Genomic DNA, 23,470 nt, shown 5'->3' with positions numbered 1-23,470 from the left:
AATAAAACGGTCTTCAGTTCCAGATTCCTTCCCAGCAAGCTATAGCTTAAGTCCATTTTCTTCTGTGAAAGGGACAGGACTCCATCGAGTTATGGAATTCCTCAGAGCCCTGGGCCTGTCCCCGGGGTGGATTAGTCATGTCCAGAGTACACGCCTAGTCCCGCCTCCGGGAAGGCTGCGTCCTGTGTAAAGACTGCCTGGCTGTCCCACCCAGCCTCCCTGGTGGCAAGTGATGACAGTCCCCTACACACGCATACGTGTGGTGCTGCTCCGTGTGCAAGGCTGCATCACAGTGTGTGTTCTCTCTTCATCCCTCCCTCTTTTTCTGGGGTTCTGGATCCTAACTGCTTCCCTCCTGGACCTTGGAATGACGTTAGCCCAGGAAAGATCTCATTCAGCCTAAGGAAGAACATTCACGTCTAGAACTTTCCCAAGTGAGGAGCAGGCTTTAGAGTTGAGGCCAGCTGGACTCGAAGGCTCAGCGGGGCTATCCCTTTGCACGCCTTCTCTCTGGTGCCCTGTGAGGCTCCAGCAGCTAGAGGCTGTCACCAGCCACAACTGACTCAGCTCCCTGGAGTCTTCCTTCCGTTTTCATTGTTCCCATTGTTGCCTGTTGGGCATTTTCCCAACTTCTTTGGCCTCTGCTCCTAAAGTCACGTAGGGAGAGTACCTCCCAGTCCCTCCCAGGTGATGAGAAGCAGGCTGCAGGAGGCAGGGGCTGGCGTGTAGTCACCTGACCTGGCCCTCCAACCCATCATCCCTGCCTCCAGTGGGGTCAGGGGTGAGAAAGGGCTCTCCAGACCCGCAGTGCCAGACCCAGTCAATGGGGTGGCTGTCAGAGCTCTTGGGGCCTGCTCCAGGCACATCTCTGAGGGGCGTTGCCAGCATGAATACTCTCCTAGTCTTCATCAAATGATCCAGTCGCTGGGGTGGGGCAGGCCAGGGCGCAGCATCTAAGCCCTCTCAGAGGCACTAAATAGGCTTTTTCGCTCTAAAAATAAACATCGGCCCTTTTTTGGTCATGAATCTAGCATCTCAGCAGAAAGCTGCCTGACATGAAAAGCCCCTTAAGGAACAGCATTTGCGTTTCAGGGAGCTTTTTTTCTGAAGTGTAGTTTGTGTGTACTTCTTTAAGGCCTGGCCATCTCCTGGCATCTTGGAGCCTGCCTTCTCCTGGAGCTGGAAGCAGGCTTGAGGAGGTGCAGTTCACCACCCTCAGGCCCTTGGGCACTAGCTACTGCCTGTGCGGAAACCTGGCTCTCCTGCCCAGCTCCTTCGGATCTTAGGTCCAAGCTGCTGTGACTGCCCCCGATCGGCCTTGGCCTTGGGTGCCAGCCTCCCCAGAGCCTCCAGGGCCTACATGATGCTTGGCAGTTCCTAGGCTGCTCCCTAATTCTCTGGCTGGTCGACTTCCAGTCTAGCTCCATTTGCCAGACTATTTTGAGCTGCCCTTTGGCCTGTGCCTGATGTGTTTGTTCCTGGTGCAGCTCGAGTCTGGCTGGGGCCAGGGGGCTTCATGCCCAGAGATTCCCACAGGACAGTTGAGAGGCTGCTGGCATTGTCTTTCTGGGAAGAGTCTGCCGTCTTAGAACAAATGGCGGCCTGGGTTCCCACAGTGTCGGCCTGTGTGACGTCCCACACACATGCACACAGGCTGTAGCCACAGGCCAGCTCTCCAGCATGGTCCTTGCCCCCTCATCCCTGGATCCAGTCCTTGTCTGTGGGGCTTCCCCCTGGCAGAGAACAACATCTTTAGATGCGAACTGTCACCTGTGCCTGGTGCCCCCGGAACAGAGCAGAGAGAGCAGTGCCCACTCCTTATGGGCAGCCTCCTGCATGCGGGCAGTGGGAGACGCCAGTCGGGCCTTGACATACCAGCCAGGCTGCTGGGCCTGAGGGGCTGCTGTAGGAGGGATGGGAGGCCCAGGCATCCCCTGGCACTGAGGCTCCCTAAGTCAGTTCAGTTGAGGGGCTCTGTGCCTCTGCCCTGCCCTTACCCTCCATCCTGTCTCCTTCCTTTGAGTTGGGGGGGCGGGGGGTGTGGGAGGAATCAGTGTTTTAATCAGATTTTACAAAAACGTTTTAATTCTTTGTACAATTACCATCCTATGTAAAGATGAAATTTGTGTTGAGTTCAAGATTTTCATGGAATAAAGATCACAGAGTACTTGAGGCCATCTTCATGTAACCCTTTCTAGAGAGTTTTGTGTGGGGGTGTCTTGGGGCTGGTGTGTTGTGAAGTTGTGCACTTCCTGTCTTGTCTTCCTGCCAGTAACTCGGACACGAGGCTCAGGCTACGGGAGCCAGACGCAACTGCCCCAGGCTGCTCCAGAACCCCTTGGTCCCCACCATTGGCCGGCCCTTTAGTCTTCTGGTCGTGGGGCTCTACTGTACACCTCCCACCCTCTTCCACTCTGGGCGTGCCCCCCAGCACTTCCATGGAGCCCTGGGATACTGCCAGTGACCTTTCCAAAGCAGCCGGAGTCTGCTCCCTGGAGCCCCCAGGGCCCCATTTGCGCTTGGTCCCCACAAGTTCTCATGTGGTCATCTCCTGCTCGTGGCCTGCAGGGAGACAGCACGTGCTCGGAGCCCCTGTACCTCTTTATGGTGAAAGAAACAGTGCTTCCCCCACAGCTGCAGATGACAGGTGCTCTGGCCCTGTGCAGCCTTCTTCCCATGACACAGTGTCTTCTGGTCAGACTTTGCCCACCAGCCCCCAGCTTCACCAGCAACTACCACCACCAGCACCACCAGGCCCCCAAAGGCATGCCCAGCATGTGAGCAGCTGCCCCCGCCTCCCTCAAGCCACAGTTCTTGGTGCTGGAATCCATGCTGGGAGAGGAGCTCAACCTGGGGGGACGCCCCAGCCTTTCTCCCACTCCCTTGGCTCAATGGCCTCTGCCTTGTTCCCGTCAGCACATGCAGGGCCCCTTTGACCATCTTGGCCCTCAGCCTCCCTAGTCCAGTGCTCCTCCCCAACCCACAGCTGCCAGCTGCCCCATGGGCCTGATCCTACAGATCACCCAAACTATCCCCTTTGTATGTCTCACCGCAGAGTCCCTCTCACTAGGTTTTGTATTGGACCCAGAGTCCTGAGCCCTGTATCCTGGCATCTGTAGTGTCCAAGTTTGGGAGTGGACCTATGGTTCTCATGTCCCAGGTGTCCCCCGTTCCTGCCATTTGTATGAGGACGTGTGTCTGTAGCTGCTGAGGTTTGTGTTGCTGTCTTGTCTCTTACATGGAGTGATGAGCTCTCACAGGGCATAAGGTTCCTTTTCATCCCACTTTGGTGGCGCGCTGCACCCTGAGGCTGTGTACCTCACAAGTGCTTAGCACCGCCCTCCATGAAACAGCTGTGAGCCGAGTTAGCCCTGCTTTGGGCAACACACGTGTCCTCCGACGCCAGCCGCAGAGAGCTGGCATCCTGGCAAGGATCTCCAGGTGTGCCAGGCAAAGCCATGAGATGCCTCTCTGACAGGAATCCAAAAGGCCCCGTGGGCCCCACCTCCCACCTGGTGGTTGGAGACTTGATCGTTTCCTAGCCCACAAGTGCTAGCCAGGCCTCCTCTCCTTCTCTGGGGTTTGCACCCATGGTGTTTGATGAGGGTCATGCGGCTGGCAAAAGCTCCTTAGCATAAATCTCTGGAGTGGGGCTGAGGGGGCATGCTGGCTCTTATGTGCTTCTTGCAGAGGCAGGCACACTCCAGACGTGTCCACACAGCAGCAGCAACAAGCTTTTGGCCCCTGAGGAACCAGGACCCATACTGACTTCTCCCTGCAGCACACTGTGTCCCAACACAGGGACTTCGCTGAGGCCGGTCTCCTGTGAGGAAAGGGAAGCTGACAGGCAACTTCCTCCTCTGCTGGCCGTGGCATTGAGCGCCTCGCCGTGTTGCTCCTGCTCGTCCTGAGGAGGGTGGCCAGCTAGCCTGCTGCTTTCCTTCCTTCCCTCCCTCCCCTAAATTGCTCACTCTGTGGCCTTCCCACTTGTCATTACTGTCCTTACTTGTCCCCTGGCTCTGTGGCCAGAACTTGACCCAAGCTGGCACCCTTGGTCTCTCACCCCGGCTCGCACATTTCTGCTTCCCCCAGGAGGATGAGGAGTGAGCCTCAGAGGGCATGCAGTTGGAGCCACCATGTGGCTGCTTTTTGGCTGTGTGACTGGGGGCAAGTCCCTTAACTTCTTGGAGCCTCACTGTCAAATGGACTTGATCATTTCGAGCATGACAGTTGTTCCAAGACAAAGCAGGTTGGGGTGCAGACCCTCAGGTCCCCATAGTGGCCTCTGACCAGCAAGTAGGAGGAGACATTGGGCAAGGTCTCTCTAGCTCAGCTCCCAGTGCACCGGTGTCACCCTGATGGACTTGGGGTTGCAGGGTGGCTTTTCAGGCATGGTCCCCACTAAGAAAAGCAGCTGGCAGATGAGTAGGTGTTCCCATACGTCTTTCCCTCCGCCGTGACTGACTCACATCACGGTCAGAACCTGGCCGCCCTCTCACTGTCAGTGGCCCTTCTGAACTCATCCTGTGTTTTCTCCTTGCGTTGCGTCCAAGGCCAATGCACAGTCTTCTCCCCAGAGCCTCACCACCTTCTCTTTTCCTCTGCAGAGATGGCTCAGAAGACAAAAAAGAAGGGGCATCCCGGGAGGGAGCAGAAGAAGGTATGTGGTTTCAGGGGAGTCCCCCATCAGGTGAGCAGTGGCCACCTGCCTTTGTGGGCCCTGGGGCGACCCTAGGTCTGGCCTGACTGGGTTCTGTCTGCCTCATGTCAATCTGTCTGTCCACAGCACCATCACCACCACCATCAGCAGATGCAGCAGGCCCCGGCCCCCGTTCCCCAGCAGCCCTTGCCGCCGCCTCAGCAGCCCCCACCGCCTCCGCCTCCACAGCAGCAGCAGCAGCCGCCACCCCCGCCACCCCCGCCCGCCATGCCACAGCAGACAGCCCCCACGATGAAGTCCTCACCTCCACCCTTCATTGCTGCCCAGGTGCCTGTCCTGGAGCCCCAGCTCCCAGGCAGCGTCTTTGACCCCATCGGCCACTTCTCCCAGCCCATCCTGCACCTGCCGCAGCCCGACCTGCCCCCACACCTGCCCCCACCACCTGAGCACAGCACTCCGCCTCATCTCAACCAGCACTCGGTGGTCTCTCCTCCAGGTGAGCTGGGGCTGAGCACTCTGGGTAGCCCTTGGAAGCCCACCTCAGTTGTTTTTAGCGGGGGGGGGGGTCAGTGGCTTTTTAGGGCTAAGGTGCCCTAGGACAGGCTTTGCAGAGAGTTAGTGCTTTGATGCAGAAGATCCTCGGTTCTTCTGCTGGGCTAGTCATTACGTGAGATGAAAATAGGTGTGACTCCTCTGCAGAGCCCAGTCTGGGATGGGGGATGTTGGGGGGGACACACTCATCCCAGAGAGGACATACCTGGGGGATTCAGGGAAGACCTGTTGTGAGACCAGAAGGGCCAGTGTGAAAATGGGAGCAGCTAGAGGAGAGGGAGGGAAGTGGGGGCGCAGAGGCCAGGGCAGGATGACGCTGGCTAGTGGCCCGATCCAGTAGACCTTCTTGGAAACCGTCGTTTTTCTGGAGTTCATGGGAAGCCGAGGAGGGAAAGGTTGCTGGGTGGAGGGAGACTGGTAGGTCAGGGTGGAGCAGAAAGGCCAGGCTGGGGCCGTGGGGCCAAGAGCCTCACTGCCACGCTGTGTGTCCTTCCAGCTTTGCACAATGCGCTGCCCCAGCAGCCCTCACGGCCCAGCAACCGAGCCGCAGCCCTGCCCCCCAAGCCTGCCCGGCCCCCGGCTGTGTCTCCTGCCCTGTCCCAGCCGCCCCTGCTCCCACAGCCCCCCATGGCTCAGCCCCCCCAAGTGCTGCTGCAGGAGGATGAAGAGCCACCTGCCCCGCCCCTTACCTCCATGCAGATGCAGCTCTACCTGCAGCAGCTGCAGAAGGTGCAGCCCCCCACACCGCTACTCCCTTCCGTGAAGGTGCAGTCTCAGCCCCCGCCCCCCCTGCCGCCCCCACCCCACCCCTCTGTACAGCAGCAGCTACAGCAGCAGCAGCCGCCACCACCACCACCCCAGCCGCAGCCGCCACCCCCTCCACAGCACCAGCCCCCGCCACGACCCGTGCACATGCAGCCCATGCAGTTCCCCACCCACATCCAGCAGCCCCCACCCCCCGCGGGCCAGCAGCCCCCCCATCCACCCCCGGGCCAGCAGCCACCCCCGCCGCAGCCAGCCAAGCCTCAGCAAGTCATCCAGCACCACCCGTCACCCCGACACCACAAGTCAGACCCCTACTCAACCGGTAAGTGCCCTTCACACCCCACCCCCCACCCCCCCAGGCTCTGGAACTGCTGGGGTTGGGCCCAGAGTTTTGTTCTCTAACAGCCAGACGGTTCAGCAAGCGCTTCAGGCTGAGACGGCTCAGAGCCGAGCCTTGAAGCCTGTGGGTTGATGGGAGAGAGGTGACTGAAAGGGGACGTTAGTGCTTCATGCAGTCTTTATCAGGCGTTTGTCTTGTTTGCAAGCTGAGATGACCGAGGAGAAGGCCCCTGCCGGCCCTTCGCTTGGAACTCAGTCAAGAGCGTTAGAATGAATCATGATCCTGCTAGGTGGGGAAGCCAGGAGCCCAGGGGAGGCACCCAATCCACCTCTGGGAGTCAGGGCAGGCTTCCTGGAGGAGGTGATCAGACGATGAGCAGGAGCTAGTTTAGCAAACAGGGTAGTGAGGTCCAGGCAGAGCCAGGGACAGGTCTGGGAACTTTCAGGAATAGGTGCTTTGCTCTTGGCATCATGAGGTCCACATGGTAGAGCCAGGACCATGTTGAGGAGAATGGGGCTGAAGCTCAAAGGCAGCTTGGGGCCCGTCCTGGGGCCACTGCCCGTCTCCTGCTCCCGTCTCCAGGCTGACCTTGGCTGCCCTTCTTCCCTCAACAGCGTGGTCAGACTGTGCCCTCACCCTTCCTGGGTGCTTGTTTCCCACATGTCTGTGACCAAAACATCCTGACTGACCCTGGTGGGGCAACATTCTACTCGATCCCTCATGGTGTAGTGATGTACGAGGGTCAGGGTTGAGGTTCCTGGACTTGGCGCTGTAGGCTGTGCAGCCTGCTTGGGGTGGCCACAGATGCCACCTGCAAACTGAACATCGAGGCCGTTGACTTTAGGCCCTGGCTGTTCTCAACCCAGCAAAAGCTACCAGGGGCTAAGGGGATTGCTGCAAGCCCTGAGCTGAGAACAGCTGGCTGCCGTCCCTGGGAAAGACTGACGCTGATCCCAGCAGCTGTGCATGTTCCCGTCCCTGGGCAAAGCCAGGCTTTTCCTTGGGGGGTGCTGATGGGCAGGTGATGAGATGCCTTCAGGAGAGCCAGCAGTCGGGGCTGGCCAGGTCCCCTCTGGCCACCCGTGCTGCGAGTGCCCCAACCCACCTCCCCCTGAGCCTCCTGTGGCCTGGTATGGGTCACAGGGAGCCATGTGGTTTGGAGTCCAGCTGGGGGCTTTGGGCCAAAGGCTAAGTTGTCCGAGTCCCAAGGAAGCTCAGCGAGCATCCCTGAGCACCTGGCCAGCTTTCAGGCACTGCTCCTGAGGTGCTGGATGAAGCCACCAGCAGGCAGCAAATCCTACAGTTCATAGGCCTGAGAGCCTGCCATTGCCCAGATCTTCCTCAGAGAGCCACCCCAGACCAGAGGTGATTGCAGTCTTGTGCCTACACATCACTGGCAGGTCTCACTTGGGGCCACCCAGTACCAAGGCTGGGGGCCAAGGTGCAGAGATAGGCTGGTCTTTGCCGCCATGTCGTCTCCAATCAGATTTGCTGTGTTCTGGGTGAGGAGTTCTGGCTCTAGGCAGGGGCTTTGTGGGTCACTCTGGGCTCATGGAAATGGTCATCTCTGGCCACGGGGTCCACAAAGGGCCCAAGGGTTTGTGTGCTCTTGGACGGCAGCTGGAAGCAGCCTGGAGGAAGTTGGTGGGAGGTCTGGCCCACGGAGCCCAGGTCAGGTTGTTGAGCACAAGGCGCGAGGCAGAACCAGGAGCAAAGGTGCTGTGGGGAGGCAGCTTTCTTTTGTGGATGAGTGCTGCTTCTCCCATATGAGCCCACCAAGATGCGGCAGGTTGAAGCAGGAGGGTGCCTCATGCTGCTGCCTGGGCCTGAGGGGCCTTTCTTGGGGCCAAGAGTGGGGCTTTCTGGGCTCCTGCCCTGTGCTGGGTGGTTGGATCCTGTGGCTGCCTGGGTCTTCCCAGCCTTTGGTTGGATGAAGGTGGGTCGGCTGGCCCACTTCCTGTGGGAGCCGTGAGCCCGGGACCTGTTGTACCAGCTCCACTGTGGTGCAGACTAGTTCCGGGCTTCCCCCTTGTGTGGCTCCTAGGCCCCCTCGAGTTGTGTGGGAAGGGCCCTTGCACCAGGCTCTAGGCCTGAAGCAGCTGTCCAGTAAGGCAGGCCGAGGCTTCCTGCCCTGTGGGCTTTTTGACATCCCCTGTATTTAACCAGGCCATGCTGTATGACTGTCTGGAGAGCTTTTAAAAGTGCTTAGGCCGAGACCCCACCTGGGACCAAACGTGCCAGGATCTGTACCTCTGAAAGCTTCCTGGTGATTCTGCCCCGCAGGGGCGCCACATGACAGGAGCGAGCCTATGGTCCCACAGAGCTCTGCTGCACCCTGAGCTCACGGCCTGGCGTGCTGCAGCTCAGCTGCTGTGGGGCTCCCCTCGGGTTTGGGGCCGTGACCGGGCCCGAGGCCAACAGCCTACACACTAGTCCTGTTGACACGTTCCTTGTCCCCTCTCCTAGGTCACCTCCGTGAAGCCCCCTCCCCGCTTATGATACATTCCCCCCAGATGCCACAGTTCCAGAGCCTGACCCACCAGTCGCCGCCCCAGCAAAATGTCCAGCCTAAGAAGCAGGTAAAGGGCAGGGCTGGGCCACAGCCTCCAGGGCCAGGCATGGGCTAGGCCCAGGGCCGCCCACCCACCTCACCGGCCACCATACCTATGCCATCCCAGGAGCTGCGCGCGGCATCTGTGGTCCAGCCCCAGCCCCTGGTGGTGGTGAAGGATGAGAAGATCCACTCGCCCATCATCCGCAGTGAGACCTTCAGCCCCTCGCTGCGGCCAGAGCCCCCCAAGCACCCGGAGAGCATCAAGGCCCCAGTCCACCTGCCCCAACGTGAGTGTCCTCTTCGCCCCCAGCCGGGCTGAGGCCCCCAGGCTTGCACTGAACATGAACCTTCCATGGGCCAGTCTTCCATGCCCCGCCGGGGTGGGGAGGCCTAGGCCCACGGGCTGTTTGTGTTTCAGGGCCCGAGATGAAGCCCGTGGACGTTGGGAGGCCAGTGATCCGGCCCCCTGAGCAGAATGCACCCCCACCAGGGGCCCCTGACAAGGACAAACAGAAACAGGAGCCGAAGACGCCAGTTGCACCCAAAAAGGTAGAGACAGCAGGCCCCCAAGTGTCCCTCATGCCCACCCCAGGGAGGTGCCAGAGGCGGGTCTTCCCTCCCACGCCCTCAGGCTTTAGGTTTCTCAGGAGGAGTCCAGACACAGCAGGGCCCCTCACCCGCCCTGTGGTGTCTCTGCCTCACAGGACCTAAAAATCAAGAACATGGGTTCCTGGGCTAGCCTGGTGCAGAAGCATCCCACCACCCCGTCCTCCACAGCCAAGTCGTCGAGTGACAGCTTTGAGCAGTTCCGCCGCGCCGCTCGAGAGAAGGAGGAGCGCGAGAAGGCCCTGAAGGCGCAGGCCGAGCATGCAGAGAAGGAGAAGGAGCGGCTGCGGCAGGAGCGCATGAGGTGGGCGCAGGCTCTGGGCGGGGGCACGGCGGCTCCTGGGGATTGCACCGGCCCCCAGACCGACCTGAAGCCCTGCTTGCTCAGGAGCCGAGAGGATGAGGATGCCCTGGAGCAGGCTCGGCGAGCCCACGAAGAGGCGCGCCGTCGCCAGGAGCAGCAGCAGCAGCGGCAGGAGCAGCAGCAGCAGCAGCAGCAGCAACAGGCAGCTGCTGTGGCCGCCGCCGCCGCTGCCCCCCAGGCCCAGAGCTCCCAGCCCCAGTCCATGCTGGACCAGCAGAGGGAGTTGGCCCGAAAGCGGGAGCAGGAGCGAAGACGCCGGGAAGCAGTGAGTGGGGGGACTCTGGTGGAACCCACTAACCAGGGGTCCACTCCTGGAGGAGCGGGACTGGGGACCCTGAACCCAGAGAGGGGTGGGGGCGGTCACTTTCTGAGAGGCGGGTGCTTGGGGCAGGGCTTCTGCTTGTCTGCACAATGCTGGCCTCTGGGCCTAGTGCCGGGAGGTTCCAGGGTGTGGGCCCTGAGTTAAGGCCCGATGCTGGAGATGAGGGGGACGTGTGGGGAGATTTGGGAGCCAAAGCAAGGGCTGGGCACCGAGTCTCACTCCCTGCCTCCCTCCCTCCTCTCCCCTCCAGATGGCAGCTACCATTGACATGAATTTCCAGAGTGATCTATTGTCAATATTTGAAGAAAATCTTTTCTGAGAGCACCTAGGTGACTTCTGACTTTGATTTTCTGGCAAAACGTTGACTCTCCATAGTGTTAGGGGCGGCAGTGGAGGCGGTAGCAGTGGCACAGGGGTGTCGCTGGGCCTGGCCCTCCTGCATGCTACACCCGGGCAGGTCTGATGGGCAGCTGAGGATCGCAGAGCCTGTCTGCCTTACAGCCAGCCGGACGCCCCGCCACCCCTCACAGGACATCAGCTCAGAGCACGCCTCAACACAAGCAAGTGCCGGCCAGACCCAAGCCCCACATCCCCGTGTGTGGGGCAGAGGCTCTTCTCTCCGCCAAATGTCTACACAAGTATACACAGGACATCGTTGCTGCCGCCACCGTGACTGGTTTTCTGTCCCTGAGAACATCACGTTTGTGACGTCCTGCCGCCAGGAGTCCTTGCCCACACCCCAGCCACCGCCACCCACTCCCAGGCGACCAGGGCAGGCCTACGTGAGCTGGAGGCAGGCGAGGGCGCTGGCCCACCCCCTTGCTGGCACTGACTTTGCCTTGAACAGACCCCCCCCCCCACCCTCCCCCCACAAGCCTTTAATCGAGAGCCGCTCTCTGTAAGTGTTCGCTTGTGCAAAAGGGAATAGTGCCGTGGAGGTGTGTGTGTGTCCATGGCAATCCAGGGCGTGGTGACTGTCACACATGCGTGTGTGGGCCGGCCTCGCCCGGCGAGTGAGGCCACCAACCAAAGTCAGTTCCTTCCCACCTGTGTTTCTGGGTTTTTTTTCTATATATATATTTTTTGTTGGATTCTATTTTATTTTTAATTCTCTCTTCTCCTCCAGACACAATGGCACTGCTTATCTCCGAAATGGTGTGATCGTCTCCTCATTGAGCGGCGGCTGCCACCGCGCTGTGGGTAGTGTGTGACCGTGGCTGTACTGTGTAGTGAAACATAGTTGGCATATGTTTGTTTGAAGTTTGTTGGTGACTCCACCAAACTGGTATAAAAAAAAAAAACCCACAAAAAAACAACACAAAACACACAAAACACAAAAAAACTGCCTATATTTTACTCATTTTCAAACTTTATTAGTCTATTTTTAATTATAAAACCAGAAAAATGAGTTTTCTTTTCCCTTTTTTCCCTCTTATTCGTTGGCTGCTGCTTTGTTTGTTTTTTAACGTCAAATCTGTTTGAGTTGTTTTTTTACCAGGAAAGGAAGGGCCAGGGCACAAGGCAGGCACCAGGGCCCAAGGCCACAGGCTGAGGCAGAAGCTCCCTGCCCAGCGCCCAGCCCAACCAGCCAGCTGCCCTTTCCCCCACTGTTTTTTTAATTTTATAATTGGAGACCTTGGTGAGGTTACGCGTGCCATGAGAACCCACTCTACACCACGACGCTGGTGCCTCGGTGTTGGCCAAACTCTGGAGTCACTGACTGGTTTGACTTTCATACGGTGAATATGCATTTGGTCTGTACTGATCATGGAATAAACACATCTCTCTTTTTTAATGCTGGTGTCTCCCTGACATTTCTTTGTGAACCACCTGTTGCCTAGGCTAGGCCCAGGGGCACCTCAGACCCCAGACCCCTTCTGTACAAGAACTACCACCAGGGGCCACCGAGCCCTCTCCCGAGGCCTGACCCTGCTGTCCCTGAGCAGGAGCTGCCACTCCAACCCGAAGCTGTGACAGAGAGCCCAGGTACCCGTTCTTCCTGTGGACCGTGGCCTCCTAGGCGGGTAATGTGCTCCAGCAGAACCTGGCCATACTCCAGGCAGTATTCTTCCCCTTCTCCCTCCTCCATCCTGGTCCCCCTCTCACCAGAGGACTTGGGTCCCACCTTGCCTGCCTCTAACTACTTTCATTTAAGCTCAGGGTTAACCAGATATTCTTAGATAAGTGTACATCCCCCCAAATAGGATCCTCACTCCGCACGCACACAGACACGCACGCACACCTTCCTGCCCAAGAGAGCCTGCCAGGTTGCTGCCCTGCCTGTGTTTTGTGCCCACTAGTATGCCACAGGCCAGGGTGGCACCCAGGAGCGGCCCCTAGGATATAAGATGAAAGTTTATCTTGTATATGTATGCAGAGACACAAACTGATCGAAACATTTCTAGCACTGTTATTAAACCCACATCCCCCTTTCTTCTTCAACCAGAAAGGCCCTGTATTGTCTTGTGTTGGGGATCTGCCCAACCTCCTAGTGAGGGTGTAGTTCAGGCATCCAGCCTGAGGTCCCCCACTGCCCCTTGTCCTCCACAGGCACTTCCTCATATACCACTGTGCTGGTTCCAGTGTGACTTGATATTTTGGTTCTTTGAGGTTTTTTCCATCTTGTCCCACCTCCCTCGTTTTTGTTTCGTGTTTTGTTCAGGAACTTTCCCAGGCCAGGTCCGAGTGTTTTGCTGGAGAAATAGTTTTGTCTGCACCTTCCTTCTAAAGATTTAACTCTGCCATGGCCCTCTCCACACCTCCCTGATGGGTGTTTCTCTAACTGGGTTGTAATTAGAACTTGGATCTATTATTTAATTTCTCTGGCCATTTCCCAGTCCCTCCCACAGTACTAGACATCTTAGTCTTATACACGAGTAAGAGGTGTGTACAAGCCCCCACTGTACTGTATGCACGGATCGCTTGGCCAATAATTATGTCAGTGAATCTGAGACTTGTATTAAACACTTTAGACATTTGTAGAAGGGAATTCGTAGACTTTTCACTTATATACTAAAGGTTTTTTTTTTTTTTGTGCAGTTCTCATTGCAAAAATAAACATTTGTACTGAATATAAAATTACCATCCTGTGACTACCAGTGTCTTTTTGTTTCACGGTAGAACTGGGGTGGGGATTGGGGGGGCGGGGGGGGGGGATGTGGGAGGCAGTGTTGTGTAGCAGAGGAAGAAGGGAGGTCCCCAGACACCCACCAGCCATGCACCCAGATTAGAAGGCTCAGGAAGGGATGCCAGGATCATCAAATGGTCAGAGAACTGATTTGATGGAAAGTGTAAAAGAAACCAAAGCTATGACACAGGCTAATCACGCAAGACAAGAAAGCGAGGTAATCAGTGCAGGGAGAACAAGTGTTTGTACAATACAAGCAGTGTAATCATGGAAGTTTACTCGACTCCGAGATGCATTGTTAACTGAGGCAGAACCACGGAAACCACTGTTCCCCTTTAAGTAGCAACCCACGGACGTAATTATGGTCCCAAGACAGTATAATAGCAGTCTTGACAATACAAAGGTAAGGTTAACAGTAGAGGTGGAAGAGGGTGGGAAGTGACGAAAACGAAGGGATGAGTGGAGTATTTAAGAGGAACCAAGAGAAAAACTAAAAATGGAAACAGCACATCCAGTTGTGGTGACTTGGGTGAGTCGAGGGATAACGCCCGGAATAGGTAGTCAGGAAACAGCCACATAAGCACGTTTAGAGAGACTGAGGTAACCCGCCAGAAGAAAGGTAAAAGCGTTCCGTTGGCAGTCTCCAGTGGAAGGAGAGGTAGAATTCAAATTGCTGCTTTTCTGCCTAAATCCTGGGGTGCTGTTTAGTCAGCTGTCTGGCCTGAGGCAGTTTCAGGCTGGGGTCTGTAACAGGGATGTGATAGTAGTACCTACATCTCCGGAGGTTATAAGGGTTAAATGATGAGTGACCCTGAAATGGTCAGGATCTTGGGGGAGTGTTGCAAAACAGGAGGTGGAAGCAGCTGCCCTGCCAGGACTCTCGCCTGGTCCTGCCCGGTTCCTCTTTCTTTCGGCCAGAGGCCCAGTGACCCAGGCGGGCCGGCGCTGCTCCGACCCCTGCCGGGCCTGTCTTTCAGGAATCAGAGGCTGCCCTGGAGGAGCTCGGCCTCCGCGCCTGCCGATTGGCTCCGGGCGGACCCGTCTCCCGCATGTCAATAACCCCGGCGTCCAATTACAGCTGTGCAGGGGCGGGCCGGCGGACGCGCCAGGCCAACGCGAGGCTGGCGAGGGGTCGAGGCCGCTGGAGCCTTCCGTTGGAACCGGGACCGGGTGAAGGTGCCGCTAGGTCTTTCGGAGCCAAGCTGAGGGGAGGGTCCTGCGCTCCAGGGCGGGGAGCTCCCAGGGGGCGGTGGCAGGGGCTCTGAGGCCTCCTGAGGGTGCGGCGACCGTCCGCGGCTCCCTCCCGATCCTAGCCAGGCTGCTGCCAGTCCCTCTCCTTCCGCTTCCGGGCCCGCCGCCCCGCCATATTAGGTTCCGGCCCAGCCCACCTCTCATTGGCCCAGCCCCGGGCCTGCTCCGCCCAGCGCTCGGCCCCGCCTCCTGTAGGCTCCGCCCTCGCCACGCCCCCAGCCCTCCACGCTCCGAGGCCCAGGCAGATCCACCTTTCCGGCTCGGAGGCCGCACCCACTCTGCATGGCCCCGCCCCCACTCAGGCCCCGGCCCTCTCCCCACGGCGCCTCCTCGCTACTGTGCAAGCAGGACTCGATGCCCTCTAGACCTGAGACCCCACCACCTGCTGCGGGGCCTCCTAGACCCCGCCCCTTCTTAAGCCCTGCCCGAGCCCTCCTGGGCCCCGCCCACAACTCCGGCCCCTCGCACCCTTCTCCCAAAGCCCCTTTCCAGCCGCCGAAGCCTGGTCCTGGCCGGCCCCGCCCCGCGCCCCGGCCCTGTTCCCTGTCGCCGTCGCCCCCGAGTTTTGCCTGGCAGTTAGGTGAGTCGTGCGCGGTGGCGGCTTCAGTCTGAGTCGCCCGCCTCTTCTCTCGGCGCGTTCGGCAGGCCCGGCGGCACGGAGCGGCCCCAGGCCCAAGGCGGTGGGCTCCCCGGCCCGGGTCCCGCCTCTCCGCCGCAGCCCGCGCCCCCCGCCCAGATCCCCGACGGCGGCGCCACAGTCGGCCCGGGTCGCGGCGACATGCCCGAGCTGGTGGTGACGGCGCTGCTGGCGCCGTCGCGCCTCACTCTGAAGCTGCTGCGCGCCTTCATGTGGAGCCTCGTGTTCTCGGCGGCGCTGGTGGCCGCCGCCGGCTACGGCTGCATCGCGCTCGCGCACGTGCTGTGCCGGCCCCGGCGCGGCTGCTGCGGGCGCCCCCGGCGCGCCCCGCCCGCCTGCCTGAGCGACCCCGCGCTGGGCGAGCACTGCTTCCTGACCCTCAGGGTGAGCACGCGGGGGCGCTCTCTGGGCCTGGGAGGCGGGACCTGTGGGCCGGGCGCGGGGAGCAGAGAGCAAATGTTTGAATCCAAACCGGGGTCGGCACACGGCTGGGAGTTCAAGCCTACGGAGGAGGGGTTCCCTCGCTCTCAGACTGTGCCCTCCCTCCCCCAGAGCTCTGGCCTGCGCCTGCACTATGTCTCCGCTGGACGCGGCAACGGGCCCCTCATGCTGTTTCTGCACGGCTTCCCGGAGAACTGGTATGTCTGAGACCCAGGGGCCCCGAAGGGATGGAACAAAGAGGTGTCCATGTTGACACCGCCCTGGATTCCAGGCCAGGTGACCTCACGCTCAGCCGGGAATTCCCCATCCTCCCTTCTGGGAAGTCCAGGGCGGGAAGGTGGAGTCACAGAAGGCCCCTGCTGGGGTGCAGGTGCACCTTGATGCAATCTCCATTCCGTGCCCACCCGACAGGTTCTCCTGGCGCTACCAGCTGCGGGAGTTCCAGGGCCGCTTCCACGTGGTGGCTGTGGATCTTCGGGGATACGGCTCTTCAGATGCACCAAGGGATGTGGACTGTTACACCATCGACCTGCTAATGGCTGATATCCAGGATGTCATTCTGGGCCTGGGTGGGGATGCTCCCCCATCTCTGCCCTGGCCTCCCCAACACCTACCCCACCTCTGCCTGGCATCGCCCTTACTCCAGTTCCTCTGACTCCCCCAGGTTACTCCAAGTGCATCCTCGTGGCCCACGACTGGGGTGCACTCCTAGCCTGGAATTTCTCCATCTACTACCCATCCTTGGTTGAACGGCTGGTAGTGGTCAGTGCTGCCCCTATGTCTGTGTACCAAGGTGTGTTGGGGTGCCTGGCACTGTGTGGGATGTGCCTGTGTGAAGGGCCGTGTGTCCGTGCCTACACTTCTCCGTCTACCAGTCAGCACTGCAGGGGCTGGGGGCGCAGCAATGGACCTAGGTCCCTTCCCCTGTGGCATTCCCAATCTACAATCAATGACAGTATGCTTAGGAGTAACCCACGTTTTTTGAACACTTCAAAAACACGGTAACAATTGCCGTGACAAGGAGCCTGCATACAGTAACCTACACAAGCCTCCTGGGCTTTCGAAAATGTTATCATCCACATGGTCCAGTTGGGGAAACTGAGGAGAGAGAGGCTTTCTTCTGGCAGGGAAGACATAGATAACTAAGCAACCACAATAGCATGAGACACCATCTCTGGCTATGCGGTGTCAATCATGTCACCTGATTTCAATTCCCGGCACTGTGGTCATAGCTCCATGCTTGCTCGCTTGCTCTCTTTTTTGCTGTTGTTTCTTGTCTGTCTCCATCTCTAGACTGTCAGCTCCCTTGAAGGGAGTTTTGTCTTTCTCATTCACTGCTGTCTCCAGGGTCTAGAACAGGGCCTGGCACACAGTAGGTGCTCAATAAGTGTTTGTTGAATGAAGCAGGGGAAATGCATCCGGGCCTGAACAGGGAAAGCACACCAGCGGTGTGGGGGTTCCTGGGAGCTATAGGGAGAGACCCCCATTCTGTGGGTACAGTGATCACTCAGCACAGAAGGAAACTGGTGCCCGGGTCTGGCAAGTGGTTTTGAGCGTCCTCACAGGCTCAGGCAGGCACGGGTGACATTCTTGAGTGCTGACACACCTGTGTGCCTGACCTGGATGTGCGTAGGGGTGCAGGGGTGTGGAGCCACGCCAGGCCCAGGCCTCACGCCTGCCTTCCCCTCCCCCCAGACTACTCTGTGCGCCACATTGGCCAGTTCTTCCGTTCCAACTACATGTTCCTGTTCCAGCTTCCCTGGCTGCCCGAGAAGTTGCTGTCCATGTCTGACTTCCAGGTGCAGTAGGGTGAAGGCCCCAGGGGTGGGTGGAGGGTAGCAAATTTGGAGTGGGTTGGGAATGAAGCCAGAGTCCTGCTGTGTGCCCAGATCCTGAAGACCACCCTCACCCACCACAAGAGGGGCATCCCACACTTGACCCCCAGCGAGCTTGAGGCCTTCCTTTATGACTTCTCACAGCCCGGTGGCCTCATTGGGCCCCTCAACTACTACCGAAACCTCTTCAGGTGAGACCAGACTCAGGGCAGAAGATCAGGAGAGTTGTGGGGGCAGGGGCCGGGGGCAGCCATCTTTCTGCCTGTCTGTCTTGACCACAGGAACTTCCCCCTGGAGTCCCAGGAACTGGCCACTCCCACACTGCTGCTGTGGGGGGAGAAGGACCCCTACTTGGAGCAGGGGCTGGTGGGTGCCATCAGCAGCCGCTTTGTGCCAGGCCGGCTGGAGGCCCACATCTTGCCAGGCACAGGGCACTGGATCCCACAGAGCCACCCCAAGGAAATGCACCAGTACATGTGGGCCTTCTTGCAAGACCTGCTGGACTAGTGGCCCTCGCTCACTGGCCCGCGTGCACCTAGAAGTCCATATGACATACATACACAGATGCACTCCTGGATCGCGCATCTCTGGGTGCCCTCAGGCACGCCAACCCATATGCTCACACATAGGTGTATGTGTGCCCGTGTGAGCAAGCTCTTTGACCCCAGGGAACCAGGTATGCCTCTCCTCCTCAGAGCTAGATGCCTAGTGTCCTACCCCTCCCTCCCAGGGGTACCACTTTTCTTGCCAGAGTTGGCTGCCAGAGCTGCACAAACCATAAAGTCTGACCTTCCTGTCCCCAGCTTCCATGCCCAGTCTGGGTCTTCAGCTAAATGCTGCTCTGTCCAATGTGGTACTGATAGCCACATCGGGCTACTTCAATTTAAATGCACATTAATTAAAATTAAATAACAATTAAAAGTGCAGTTCCTTAGTCACACTAGCCATATTTCAAGGGTTCACTTTGCCACATCAACATAAAAACTTGTATCAGAGGGGCTGGCCTGGTGTGGCACAGTGGTTAAATTCACAGACTCTGCTTCAGTGGACCGGGGTTTGCAGGTTCAGATCCCAGGTGTGGAACTACACACTCCTCATCAAGCCATGCTGTGGCAGCGTCCCACCTACAAAATGGAGGAAGATTGGCACAGATATTAACTCAGCAACAATCTTCTTCAAGCAAAAGGAGGAAGATTGGCAACAGATGTTAGCTCAGGGCCAATCTTCCTCACCAAAAAAGAAAAAAAAAGTTCTGTTGGACAGTGCTGATGAGGTTATTCCTAGAGAAGAGTGCCTCCCTGCCTGGCCCCTGATCACCTTGCCAAGGGAAAACCCTCATGGGCAGTCAAGTGGACGTCCAGACTCCTCTCCAGCCAGGCCCTGGGCAGCTCCCACGATCTTCCTCCTGGTTGTGACTCCAGGCCTTGTAAGGTCAAGTTCTCTTGCTGCAGCCTGGAAAAGATCCCTGGGATCCCTGACTCAGATCCATGGGAAAATAGCTCCCCATTCTATTAGGATATGTGAGAGCCTGGACTCGGCACAGGAAGTGACCAGCTCCCTGAAGGGCCATCTGGGATCTGATGGCTGCCTCTCTAGCTCCTGGAATCTTCTGCTCCAAATTAACCACAGTTTCTGCTGATTCTTGCTGGGGGGTCCCAGGCTCCAGCCTCCAAACAAGGGCAGTGCAAGTCCAGGGTGGATCACCCAGCCTCAGGCTGGTCACAGCATCAGCTTCTATCACCCCGGCCATTGCCTGGCCTTTGGGGACACTGTCATGACCTGCAGCATGATGAATCCCTCTGGGGACCCAGCAGACCACAGAAATACATCTTCTTATCTCTGGGATGGGCCTTCCTGGCCAAAACCTGCCCGCTGATTTCCTCCCCCACCCCCAGCCCTCCCCAACGTAACATCCACTCGTCAACTGTGTCAGGCACTCTTCTAGGCGCTGGGGATGGTGTGTGAGCAAGAATGTAGCCCGATTCTGGAGCTGAGCACAGATGAGGCATAGAGCTATGTGCGTGTGTGATGGGGCTCAGGAAAGGCTTCCCTAGCTGGGGGACACACTTTTCCAGGAGCGGGGAGCAGTAAATAGGGGGGGTGGGAGGCGGGAATAAGTTCAGGCGACTGGAGTAACAACGCGGGGATTAGTGGCTACCAGGGCAGAGCGAGGGAGGAGGCACGCGGGAGAAGAGGCCACGCCAGACCGCCACGGGCTGAGGAGTTTGGATTCAATTCTCAAGGGGAGCGGGGTGGGGGGTGGGGGGCGGAAGGGGGTAGATTTCAGCAGCGGAGGGACATGGTTTGTATTTTGAAAAGTTCCCTGTGGCGGCTGGACAGTCCCACGCAGGAGTGCGAGCGGGGAGACCGGCCAGCTGGGGGCTGCGCACAGCCTCAGCGCCGGGCGGTACGTTAGCCCGACCCAAGCCAGGACCCCCAGGGCCCAACCCATCCCCCGGGCCCTGCAAGGGCGGGAGCAGTGCCCCCTGGGGGCGGAGAGGTGGGCGGCAGGAGCAGGGGCCTCTGAGCTCCGGGACGGTGGAGGTCTGGGGCGAGGAGGCCCGCGGGCAGCCTGAGGACCGTGGGTCCAGCGGGCGGCGGGGCTGGCTGCGGTTGCCAGGGCGACGGGGAAAGGGCTGACGGTTGACCGGAACGGGTAGTGGTTGTCTGGGCGACCGGAGGGGCCCAGGCGAAGGCTGACTGGAGGCCTCGGGCCGTTGCCAAGGCGACGGGGTCCGCCGACGGTTGCCAGGGTAACGAGGAGGCGCCGTCTTCCGCCTCCACGGCTGCGGGCGGGAAAAGGACGACGTCTTGGGCCGGGGGAGGGAAGCGATCGCGTTGATTGGGCAGAGTCCTGGCCAGTGAGCCAATAGCGACTCCGGGCTCGGCCGAAGCCCGCCTCTCCCAGCCTGAGCCAATCCGGGCGCGCCTTTCTTCCGGCCGAGGGGCGGGGCGCGCTCCGGACTCTGGGCGAGAGCGGAGACCCAGGTCTCGGAAGGGGGCGGCTCGGGCCGAGGCTCCTTCCGGGCTCGGCCTCCCTCTCCCCGCTGTGAGCGCCCGCTTCTGGACCGCCTTCCTTCATTCACTCATTATTCACTGATTCACGCATTCTGGGGTCCTTGCCACCCGCTCTAAGCCGCTGGCCCCGCCGGAGCCGGGCACAGACGCTCCCAACTCTGTGCAGTCAGGCCCGAGTGGGATGAGGAACAGGAGAGGGGCACTTACCTGAGGGGAGGAAGGAAAGGCTGCCTGGAGGAGGCGGCCTTGGAGCTGAACCCTGCAAGGATGTGCTCCAATCCACGGAAGCCTCCTGTGCTAGGTGATTTAGCATTTCCGTGAGAGCGGGAGGAAAGTCTGGGATGGGAAGACGTGGGATTGCAAAGGGCTTCAAACACCAGGCAAGGAGCTCGATCCCCAGCTTCATGGCAGCCATCAGGGGAGGGTTCTGGACAAATCTGTGTGTCTGGAATATTACTTGGGGCCTGCTGAGGAGCAGGACCGGAGGGGGAAGACTGAGGTTGGGGAGGCCTGGAAGGAGGATGTGTGAAGTCCAGGCAATGGAAGGTGGAGGCCCAAGTCTAGGTCCTGGGGGAGGAGCAGATGTGCCAGGAAGGCCAGAAGCAGGTTTGGATCATGTGCAATCTGAGGGGGCTGGACCCCTGGGACAGGGACCTAGGAGCATCTAATAGATTAAAGACAAAGATGTCCCAGTGAGCATCGGTGAGTGGTGGGGCAGAGGGGCAGTGAAGCTGGGAGAGAGGATGAAGTCTCCCCAGAACAGAGTGGAGCTCAAGACTGGAGACTGAGCCTTGGGGGTCCCCAATATCTAAGGGACAGGCAGAGGAGAAAGACCACGGAGGTAGGAGGGGAAGCAGGCAAGTGTGGGGTGGGAGTGGAGAGGGGGAATTTCAAGGAGGGGAAGCACAGCCCATGGGGTCAAAAGCTGCTGAGAGAGGCCGCCTGGTGGTGCAGCGGTTAAGTTCACATGTTCCGCTTCTTGGTGGCCCGGGGCTCGCCGGTTCAGATCCCGGGTGCGGACATGGCACTGCTTGGCAAAAGCCATGCTGTGGTAGGCGTCCTGCATATAAAGTAGAGGAAGATGGGCACGGATGTTAGCTCAGGGCCATTCTTCCTTAGCGAAAAGAGGAGGATTGGCAGCAGTTAGCTCAGGGCTAATCTTCCTCAAAAAAAAAAACCAAAAAAACTGCTGAGAAACTTCAGAAATGGAGCCATGCGGATCGTGGAGGACACCTGGCTGTGGAGGCTGAGGACAGAGAGCTTGGATGCTCGGAGAGAGCTACACAGGGATGGTGGGGGAGAATGGGGACCCCAGTCCGAGCCTGGAGGAAACAACTGACACATTCAAATGGGGTAATTTGAGGTAGGTTTGCTACAGGGACCCGACACAATGGGCAGAGTTTGGGGAAGCTGACAGGGATCAGTGCAGCATCCATGGAGAGCCACGGCCATCTTTGGGTCTCCCTGACTGAGCAAGGGGAAGGAAGGATGTTAGCTGAGCCCAGAGAGACATTTGTGTGGATAGGGCCTTTGGTAAAGAGACACAGTCAGCTGAGGAGACCCTACAGGGAGGGTTGCAGGAGGATTAATATCCTGTTCTCTCCTGCTTCATCTTCTGCCAGTGCCTCCTATTGGCCCAACCCACCTGGAAACCAGAGCACAAGGATGTCCATTGATACAGTCTGTAGAGGTCAGCCTCTCGGGGTAGAGGGTGTGGAGAAGGGGAAGAATGCAGCCAGCAGTGAGGGGAGATGCAGAGGAGCTTGGGGGCTGCGGGAATGTGAGATGAGCATTCGCTGCAGATTCCACCTTTTTGCAGATGAGACCTCAACCTATGGCCAAGAGCAGAGGTAATGTAAAGCCCCAGGGAGGCACTCCCCTTCTCTGAAGCAGGAGGAAAGGTGGGTAGGACAAGTGCTACACCTTCAGGAAGGAAGGCAAGTTTCAGGAGCCAGGGAGGCAAGGACAAGCAGTTAGGGGACATCAGAGCGTCATGGTTCAGAGGGAGAGATGGGGTCCTGGGTGAGGCCATGGGCTTGGAAGATTGGAGTGATCTGAGCCCAGGGCCCATGAGGCCAAGACACCCTATTGGATACCGGTCCAATGGAAGGTCCTAAGGCAGGGAAGCCACTGCCCCCAGAAGGGGTTGGGGGTGGCCTCCCCTCTTCCCCTGCAGAGCCGGCAGGTGCTCGATTGAAGTGAATTTTCTTCTCTCGACTCCCCTTTCTTTAGTTCTCACGCCTTCTCCTTCTCCAGGAAGCCCCACCAGCCCCCATCCCTTCCTCTGACGTAGCCCTGATCTAACTGGGCGAGTGGATGTGTCTGTGTTCAGACACGGGCATTTCACAGGCTGGCGTTGGGCACGTTCCGTCCCAGCTGCTGGGTCCTCCTCTGCCCCAAGATGTGCCAGGCATTTTCATTCATTCAATTATCATTCAGTTCAGACAGTTACCTCACCTGCTGTGTGCCAGGCTCTATGCTAGACAAGGGGGATTCGGCAGTGAGCAAGACAGGCACCCACGGAGCCCAGAATCTGCTGGGGGAGCCAGGCAGGCTTGTGTGGAGGGAAGAGGCCGTGGGAGCCCAGAGGAGACCCTGTGCAGTCACAGGGACCGCTCCCCGGGAGCAAAGATGGCAGAGCTTTGGAGTGATCTTCCACAACCTCAGTCAGATCAGCTTCCCCCGCTGAAACCCCGCGGGGGCATCCACTGTGCTTGGGAGAGAATCCCAGACTCCTTGGTCCTTTGGGACTGGACCCCATCAGCTTCCCTGACCTCCCACCCCTCACTCACTCTGCACCCAGCACCGGGCCTCCTCTCATCCTCCCGCCGCTCATCCTCAAGGCCTCCTTTCTCTCGGCCTGGATCACCCTCCCTTGGCTGCTTGCCTTCTGCCTCCTGCTCCTCCTTCAGGTCTCAGTTCCAATGTCCCCTTGTCAGCCAGGCCTGTCCTGACCCCCCCACGTTAAAATCTCTCCCTCGCTCACGTCACACTTGAT

The 23,470-nt window shown here is 58.7% G+C and overlaps 2 protein-coding genes across 4 annotated transcripts in view; both read left to right on the top strand.

The window, feature by feature from the left end:
- BRD4 (bromodomain containing 4) overlaps positions 1–11,958 on the top strand; it is an 82,858-nt gene extending 70,900 nt beyond the window's left edge. Inside the window, exons 13-21 of the mRNA XM_014734742.3 lie at positions 4,608–4,660; positions 4,787–5,156; positions 5,709–6,299; positions 8,784–8,896; positions 8,996–9,158; positions 9,290–9,420; positions 9,576–9,781; positions 9,866–10,106; positions 10,414–11,958. Coding sequence (XP_014590228.2) covers positions 4,608–4,660; positions 4,787–5,156; positions 5,709–6,299; positions 8,784–8,896; positions 8,996–9,158; positions 9,290–9,420; positions 9,576–9,781; positions 9,866–10,106; positions 10,414–10,482 — 1,937 coding nt within the window. The 3' untranslated portion in view covers positions 10,483–11,958. The remainder of the gene's footprint in view (positions 1–4,607; positions 4,661–4,786; positions 5,157–5,708; positions 6,300–8,783; positions 8,897–8,995; positions 9,159–9,289; positions 9,421–9,575; positions 9,782–9,865; positions 10,107–10,413) is intronic.
- A 2,248-nt stretch (positions 11,959–14,206) lies between these two features.
- Positions 14,207–18,380, top strand: EPHX3 (epoxide hydrolase 3). 3 transcript variants are annotated; one of them, XM_001914787.5, is made up of 8 exons: positions 14,207–14,466; positions 15,187–15,562; positions 15,731–15,816; positions 16,031–16,188; positions 16,284–16,412; positions 17,315–17,418; positions 17,509–17,645; positions 17,736–18,380. In XM_001914787.5, the coding sequence occupies exons 2-8, from the start codon at positions 15,320–15,322 to the stop codon at positions 17,959–17,961; spliced, it is 1,083 nt and encodes a 360-aa protein (XP_001914822.2). In that variant the 5' UTR covers positions 14,207–14,466; positions 15,187–15,319; the 3' UTR covers positions 17,962–18,380. The 3 variants fall into 3 exon arrangements, with proteins under 3 accessions (XP_001914822.2, XP_023481095.1, XP_070102608.1); XM_023625327.2 differs by having other exon boundaries at positions 14,361–14,466; positions 15,023–15,562; XM_070246507.1 differs by lacking the exon at positions 14,207–14,466 and having other exon boundaries at positions 14,753–15,562.
- The last annotated feature ends 5,090 nt before the right edge of the window (positions 18,381–23,470 follow it).

The sequence above is a fragment of the Equus caballus genome, chromosome 21 (genome assembly GCF_041296265.1).
Source record: "Equus caballus isolate H_3958 breed thoroughbred chromosome 21, TB-T2T, whole genome shotgun sequence".
NCBI classification, from domain to species: domain Eukaryota; kingdom Metazoa; phylum Chordata; class Mammalia; order Perissodactyla; family Equidae; genus Equus; species Equus caballus.
This window is presented reverse-complemented; position numbering and strand designations above follow the sequence as displayed.

Excerpts from the sequence above, each read along its gene's own strand:
- EPHX3 (XM_001914787.5), top strand. The coding sequence starts at position 15,320 with ATGCCCGAGCTGGTGGTGACGGCGCTGCTGGCGCCGTCGCGCCTCACT. Across the intron at positions 17,419-17,508 it reads TGTCCATGTCTGACTTCCAG|ATCCTGAAGACCACCCTCAC; the intron begins GTGCAGTAGGGT and ends CTGTGTGCCCAG. Across the intron at positions 17,646-17,735 it reads TACTACCGAAACCTCTTCAG|GAACTTCCCCCTGGAGTCCC; the intron begins GTGAGACCAGAC and ends TCTTGACCACAG.